This window comes from Brachionichthys hirsutus, chromosome 5 (assembly GCF_040956055.1).
Source record: "Brachionichthys hirsutus isolate HB-005 chromosome 5, CSIRO-AGI_Bhir_v1, whole genome shotgun sequence".
Classification (NCBI taxonomy): Eukaryota; Metazoa; Chordata; class Actinopteri; order Lophiiformes; family Brachionichthyidae; genus Brachionichthys; species Brachionichthys hirsutus.
This window is the reverse complement of record NC_090901.1, coordinates 937,729-945,437: the sequence shown is the minus strand read 5'-3', so window position 1 is coordinate 945,437 and position 7,709 is coordinate 937,729. Positions and strand designations below refer to the sequence as shown.

General features: G+C 41.0%; 1 protein-coding gene and 1 non-coding gene across 2 annotated transcripts; one reads left to right on the top strand and one right to left on the bottom strand.

Moving 5' to 3' along the window:
* Positions 1–2,086: 2,086 nt before the first annotated feature.
* On the bottom strand, positions 2,087–2,159 carry trnar-acg (transfer RNA arginine (anticodon ACG)). The gene has a single exon. It is a non-coding gene; the product is annotated as a tRNA-Arg (tRNA).
* Positions 2,160–2,506: 347 nt separating this feature from the next.
* Positions 2,507–7,187, top strand: LOC137893831 (cocaine esterase-like). The gene is made up of 14 exons (XM_068739269.1): positions 2,507–2,582; positions 3,252–3,444; positions 3,529–3,667; positions 3,913–4,046; positions 4,246–4,399; positions 4,549–4,668; positions 4,767–4,865; positions 4,970–5,113; positions 5,202–5,279; positions 5,362–5,509; positions 5,614–5,763; positions 5,874–5,946; positions 6,021–6,132; positions 7,116–7,187. Exons 1-14 carry the CDS (start codon positions 2,507–2,509, stop codon positions 7,185–7,187), a joined length of 1,692 nt encoding a protein of 563 aa, XP_068595370.1.
* Positions 7,188–7,709: the final 522 nt, after the last annotated feature.

Below are 7,709 nucleotides of genomic sequence, written 5' to 3'. Positions count from 1 at the left end.
GGACATAATGGATACATTCGCACTGCAGTGGCCCAAATCTGTTTGATTTTTTCCTTCTTCCTTTCAAAAGAGTGGGAACAGCACATAGGGCGTGGACTCATTTCTGATTTGTGCCACTTTCATTCATGTTCCTAAGATCCTCAGTGGTGTGTCAGCACTGTGAACAGATTTCAAGCTTTGTTTTTGTCTTCCACTGATCTCACTGCCTTTAATTTCCTGTCAGGAATATGAGACAAAGTTACAATGACAATTGGGAAACTTGAGCATGCAAATTTACAGGGAGATGCTTAAAATTAATCTAATTTTGTCTTTCGTGCCCCCAGCCTAAAAAGCTGATGGAACATCACTCTGCAATTAACTGGGTGCTCCATTAACAACACGTTTTATTTGTCATTGAATGTTACTCTACACACATCAACGACATTTTATTTACACCCCCCTCGAACCAATCACACATGTATGTGTAGGGTCTAATACATGACAGGATCAAGCGTGCTGTCCGCACTATTGTAAGAGACCAGGTCACAAATAAATATGCTTGTGATCGAGCCAGGCAATAGATCAGATTTGAAATAAAATATATTAAAAAAAAGAATCACTCATCGTGTGAACGGTAGCCTTACATCAGTCACTTTTGTGGGAATCGAAACTTTTTTAATAAGCATGACGTTGATGTCACGTCGACAATGTCAAGGTGGTGCTGAAAAGCGCGTAATCAGCAATAACATGAATCCATCATAGCATTACGTACAGAGATTTGATTCCTGCCTGTATAAAATATCAAACTGCTATTTTCACATTTTATTCTGCGAATTTAACTGCCTGCATTACGTGTGTTTTGCGGAAAGTGAACGAACTACAAACTTATATTTCGATAAACACCAAGTTGTGCAAATACCTTCAATCCTTGAAGGTATTTGATTTGAGAGTATTCTTAAGCATTAACTCGTGGTATTGTGAAACGCGTCACGTTGGGGTAACGGACACAAATCTCGTTTCGATGGAAAATGCAACTCATCTCAACATCTGGTCAAATACTGCCAGAGTGTTCTGCGGCGGTATCAGGAGCGCCTCCGCAGTTCAGCTCCGGAGCGCCGAGCTAACGGAGTCCGATGTGAAACGCAAAACTAACGAAAACCCAGCGGAGACCGGTCTTTACGACTCATACATCTATGATGTATTTTAAAAATAGTACTGTATTTTTGATTTGATTTTTAAAACTCGCATTTACACTGACCCAAGCTAACTAGCATACCGAAAAACATATGCCAGCTAATGTTAGCCGATATTCAAAAACGGATTTACGAGCCTGCGTGCTAACTCTAAAGCCGCCGTTTGGGCTAGCGCGTCGGTTAGCCTGCTAGTTGGGCCCGAAGGCCTCCGAAATGTAGTGCAATAATCATACAATGTTGGAATAAATAACAATTAAACATGATTTCGAGTCAGCGTCTTCCGTCCAGTGCTGCCGCGCAACACATGCACGCGTAAGATTGGGTTATATTACCGTGTGAACGGCGAATTCTCGTGTTGTTTGTAGAGATTCCGATAATGGCGCCGTTCCTCGCGAGAGATGGGCCCTGCCTTCTCGTGCGGAGGGTGTCCGCTCGCAGGAGGGAACAGCCGCCTGACGCTAGCCGCCTTAGCGGGAGCTGCGCGTCACAAGTCATCCACTTATTTTAACAGGAAACTATAACAGAAAGATGTTTAGTTGTTCTTGGTTTTCCCCCACATCAAATATTATACGACGTTAGATGTGCAGATTTATACTTTTAAACTGGGTTTCACTTATTAATTCATTTTTACTGGCTGGCCGTTTTCTGATTATTGTTAATACACTTTTTTTTACATGTAATCTTTATTTTACCAGGTAAAATCAATTGAGAACTGCTTCTCATTTACAATGATGACCTGGCAAGAGGCCACAGCAGACAAAAGATCAAAACAAAAACAGATAAAAGGAAATGGTACAGAAGAATCCAAGATTTACATCCAATGGCGAAGAGACTGTGAAGTTAAAAACAACTATTTCGCAAATGACGGCAGAAGCAAAACATCCAGTAAAATGGAAAAAGCTAAAAAAGAATTCCGAGCCAGCCAGGAGTCGAACCTAGAATCTTCTGATCCGTAGTCAGACGCGTTATCCATTGCGCCACTGGCCCGATGGGAGCGAAGTGACTGCCTGTGCTTATAGCTGTAAATACAAGCATTAGGATAGGATTACAGGAAAGAAACAAAATACAAACTGGTGTCAAGAAAAGCTGATTTGAGTCATTTGTGTCCGGGTTTCACGGTTCATTTCAGAACACGGTACTGCGTGTCGGAAATAACGGATAATAGGACAGCGAGAGACGACGGGAAAGCCCGTTTCCTGCTGCTCACCTGCCCGCTGCTATAAAACAGCTGGTTTCCTCCTGTGAAACGTCACACTGGTTGCAGCGCTCCACCAGTATCGATCGGTTCCTCTCTCCTTTACATTTCCTGTCAGGATCAATATCCACTCACCAGCATGCAGTTCTGTGTGGGGCGAACTCTCGTTTCTATTCTCACAGTTTTATGCCTGAGTTTTGCGGCAGATCTACAAGGTGAGTAAATATATATATAATTACCATTATTGCTTTTATTTACAGATCCAACTGACCTAACGTTATAACAATAAAGTTCTGTCCGTTTTTCCATTTTGGTTTTGATTTTGATCTGTAAGCATTATTCAGGTGTTCTGTCCTGTCTGTGAGACACATGATGGCTTAGCTAAGAACAATCAACTCGCAGGTGTGATAAACTCCTATGGTCTTACCGACCAAGGAGTGGGCAAGTACTCTCCTTTTTTTGCCGAGGGAAACTTATCGGCTTCATCCAGGGCCGGAGTAAAAAAACAATGTTCACACAATACAATAACACAGTGTTCTGTAAAGCGGAAAGGTCAGTGCATTTCAAAGTAATAATTATTGCACTGTTCTCTGCAAGTTTGGTATTCACAGTATGAATAAATAAAACCAGGAAAACAGATTCTCACACATAAAATTCATTTATTATTGAAATAGTTGTTTATTCATTTTGTCTGTTGACTAATGCATCAACTATTTGATTCACGTTAACATGAGCGAGTGTGAAGAATATGACGTCAGCATAGCGTGATGTTCCGGCTGTAACACCATGATATTTATTTATTTATCTTTACTGGAACTAGGATTGGGTCGAGACATTTTACAATTTCTCATTACAATTCTGATGTAGTTCTAATATCCTCACAGCACCACAGGTCCACACAGAGCTGGGCAGCCTGAGAGGTGAGTACGTGAGTGTGAAGGGGAAGGAGACTGGGGTCCACGCCTTCTTGGGGGTCCCATTTGCCAAGCCAGCCGTGGGTCCCGCTCTGAGGCTGGCTGCCCCCCAGCCTGTGGAGAGATGGGAGGGCGTGCGGAACGCTACTCAGCAGCCACCCATGTAAGGAAACCACTTGTGTCAGTTGTTGCATATAAAACATGGAGAAATGCTTCCCAATATTTATTGATTAATCATGGTTTTTAGGTGTGTTCAGAGTATAGAAGCTGTTTCCAGTATGATGAAAATAATTGGTCTGGTGGCAGATCTCCCAGACATTTCTGAAGACTGCCTTTATCTCAACATTTACTCTCCTGCAAACAGAGCTCATGATGCCAAACTCCCAGTAAGAACCTTTGCTGCAGTTTGGAGTTCTCAGTAACGGAGATTCAGCTTCGGATAATCAATAGTGAATCAATAACGGCAATATGAACCAGAATGAAGAAGGTTTAGCACAAAACAGCCCTTTTGTTAATGTCAAGAGTTTATTCAGAACAAAGTTTTTATGATTTCTATGCCCTCAGTAAGAATCAAATAAATGTGTTCTTTATGCTCAGTTGAAGGGATCAAGGTTCTTCATTACCTTTCCAGGTTATGGTCTGGATCCACGGTGGAGGGTTTGCTATGGGTTCAGCTTCTGTGTACGATGGCTCCGCCTTAGCTGCATACCAGGATGTGGTTGTGGTTCTTATCCAGTACCGCTTGGGTCTTTTGGGCTTTCTCAGGTAAAATAAGTGCTTCTGAAAAAAACTGCCATTTCGGTCAACTTTTGTGAATAATCTTACGTAGAAACTTTTAAGTTCCGAACAGTGTACACGGTAAAAAAAAGAGGATTATGACAGGACTGTAAGCCGGTCATACTACTAAGTAATAATTTTTTACCAATAAGTAACCAAAAAAGCTGTAAATGCTTGTTCCATGCAGCACTGGCGATGAATACATGTCAGGAAACTTTGGTTTGCTCGACCAGATCGAGGCTCTGAAGTGGACCCAGAAACACATTCACAATTTTGGAGGAGATCCAAATTTAGTTACCATATTTGGGGAATCTGCCGGCGGAGTGAGTGTATCCCTCATGGTAAGGACCAATTTACCTTAAATAAAGTACAGTAATTGTTAATATTATTACTACTACACTGTATCACAAACACACTGCAGGTCAATCAAAGATACTGCTGCTCACAGAACCAATGATTGTATTGTTTTTTGTGTGATTTGGCTCAACAGCTTCTTTCACCATTGTCTGAGGGCTTGTTCCACCATGCCATTGCTGAGAGCGGCACTGCAGCAATGAGTTTTCTGTTGGATACAAATTCCAAATACAACGATCCTCTACCTGTGGCACAGGTTGATGCTCAGCGTCTTTATTTTGGTGTATAAACTGTGTTTAATGGGAATGATTGAGTATATTACATCATCTATGTTCTCTAATCCGTTGTCCTCAGATGGTAGCAAATATATCTGGCTGTAGTCAGAACAGCACAGAGCAGATCGCTCATTGCATTAAAAACATGAATACCGATGCCATTGTAAATCTTGGGCAGGTGAGATATTAATCTGATATTAGTTGACTTGATGGGATTTGTATTTTGTATTTTTTATGTTGTCTTTATCTCGTCTATTCTCTAACACATTTTCTTTTCTTAAGAATGAAAGACTGAGATTTCCCATAATCACTGATGGACATTTCCTGAGAAAACCTGTGAATGAACTCCTTGCGAAAAAGGAGATTCTCACTTTACCTTTTATGACTGGTGTTAATGATGACGAAGGGGGTTGGTTATTACCTAATGTGAGTGTTTACACTTAATTGATTGCATTTTGGGCCACGAAAACAATATAAGTATCTGAAATGTTAATCCAGATGTCTCTTCCTTTAGTTCTTAGCTCCTCCAAACTGGACAGAGGGAATTGATCGGGAGCAGCTCATGAACTTCATGGCCATGTTCTACCCTGATGTGAGACGACACTGCCTAATGCTTGAACATGCTTTTTTTTAAATCTTGCCCAGACATCTGACAGAATGCTCATTTTCTAAAGCCCAAAGATGCTGCCTACAAGAATTTGATAGTAGATGAATATGTTGGAACCGGTGAAGATCGGGTGAAAAACAGAGATGGGCTCACTGAGCTGATTGGTGATCTGATGTTTGTGGTTCCAGCCGTTAAGACGGCTGACGCCCACAGAGGTAGTGCATTTACACAAAAATATGAAGATTGATTCCTCAACCAACGTTTAATCTCTACGTCAAGCACTCAGAAACAATACATTTTTAAATGTGTCTACTTCTAGATGCAGGCGCCCCTGTGTACCTGTACGAGTACCAGTATGCTCCAAAGTTCCTGCAGTCAAAAAGGCCAAGCTTTGTTGGGTCTGACCATGGAGATGAAATATTCACAGTATTTGGAATGTGCCTCACAACGAGTCATGTCAAGGTTTCATGTAAGTGAAATTTGAGAATCACTTTTCAATGTAACGCCAGTAATCTGGGTGTTCCTTGGGCTTTCCACTGTACATTGAAAATTGGTTTATCATATTCTCAATTGTTTTAGTTGAGTGCTCTGATGAAGAGGAGCAGTTCAGCATACGCATGATGAGCTACTGGGGCAACTTTGCTCGCACAGGGTAGGAGTTCAGTCTCAATATGTAATACTGAAGGAGAAAAGACAAACATGCTGAGAGTGTCCCTCTGTGTATAGGTCTCCTAATGGGGCTGGTCTTGTCCACTGGCCAAAGTATGGAACAGAAGAAAACTACTTAATAATTGGGTTACAGGAGCAGACAACCAGTCAGCATTTGAAGAAAAAAACAGTTTGTCTTCATGAATGAGACTCTCCCAGAGAAGATCAAAGAAGAAGAAGAAGGGGATCACTCTGAGCTGTAGAATAGTCCCCTCTTTCTGCCATCCATATTAACCACAAGAAGTCAAAAACCTATTAGACCAACATCATGTTCACAAGTTTGTAATAAATTAAAGTACTTTCTGAAACCCATTAAAATACGTCTGACATTCAGTTTCTGCATTCCGTCTGCGTTTCACAGTTCATTTCAAAAGTTTACATGGACACATTTAATCGGATTAAAAGACTGATCGGAATAAAAATGCTTTATGTACACACCTCAATCGGATTAGTCTGACCCAATCAAGCTCAATCCGATCAAGATTCTATTCCGGTCGAGAGGGGTGGTTTATACCGATTGATGATCCGATCGGGGCGCATGAAAACACTTATTCCGATGTTTCGGTACAAGCCGTCCTTACAGCGCATGTCTGTGACGTCAGCGATACGCGCTTCTGTTATTCCTGGAAGCTCGCTGAAGCAGAGCGGGCTAAAGACAGAACTGGTCAATATCTGAGACAAACATGTTGCCGGAGACATTAAAGGAGGAAACTAACCGCGCAAACGGGGAAAACGCGTGAAATAACACTGACATTTCAATCAGAAAAGGGAGGAGTCATGTCTTGTTTACAACGGAAGTCGCTACGGCTTCTTCTTGTACTATTTCCGCTATATTTGTTAAAAATTTCTCATGTGAAAATAATTTATTCTGTTCGAAAGCGTGACACGCAAGTCCTAATCGGATCAATATTTTTAGGGTCCATGAACACAGTGCATCCGATCAATTTTACTCCGAACTCTGACCGGATTAAATAAATTGTGTCCATGTAAATTAGGGGTCCCCAAACTTTTTCCTGTGAGGGCCACATAATGGAATGGTATGGAACAGAAGAAAACTACTTAATAATTGGGTTACAGGAGCAGACAACCAGTCAGCATTTGAAGAAAAAACAGTTTGTCTTCCTGACAGAGACTCTCCCAGAGAAGATCAAAGAAGAAGAAGAAGGGGATCACTCTGAGCTGTAGAATAGTCCCCTCTTTCTGCCGTCCATATTAACCACAAGAAGTCAAAAACCTATTAGACCAACATCATGTTCACAAGTTTGTAATAAATTCAAGTACTTTCTGAAACCCATGCAAAGCACTGTACATTGGATGGAATTTAGGAAGTGGATCCTTTCACTGTGCATCTTCAGAGAGAGCAAGGGTCACATTCTCGTCAGGAAATGCCCTTTGAACATCGGGAGGGAATATCTGTACGGGCAATCTTTAGATCCTAATCAAATACATTTAAGGGTCAGAGATAGTGTTTACATCCATTATTATTTCAGCACAATCATGATATACGTATCGGTCTGACTGAATAAATGAGGTTTTATTCAAGTTTAAAATATGATCAATGTTTGCATCAGCTGTTTGAAAACATTATTGTCCCATTTAAGGAACATTAAAAATAGCCAAAAATACCCATCTGCTGGGTCGTCCCAGCAGTGTTTTATGAAACAGGATGTAATGCATAAATTAATTGCATAAATTTAAAATCAATTC

Excerpts from the sequence above, each read along its gene's own strand:
- LOC137893831 (XM_068739269.1), top strand. The coding sequence starts at position 2,507 with ATGCAGTTCTGTGTGGGGCGAACTCTCGTTTCTATTCTCACAGTTTTA. Across the intron at positions 5,114-5,201 it reads GGGGTTGGTTATTACCTAAT|TTCTTAGCTCCTCCAAACTG; the intron begins GTGAGTGTTTAC and ends CTCTTCCTTTAG. Across the intron at positions 5,947-6,020 it reads GGCAACTTTGCTCGCACAGG|GTCTCCTAATGGGGCTGGTC; the intron begins GTAGGAGTTCAG and ends CTCTGTGTATAG.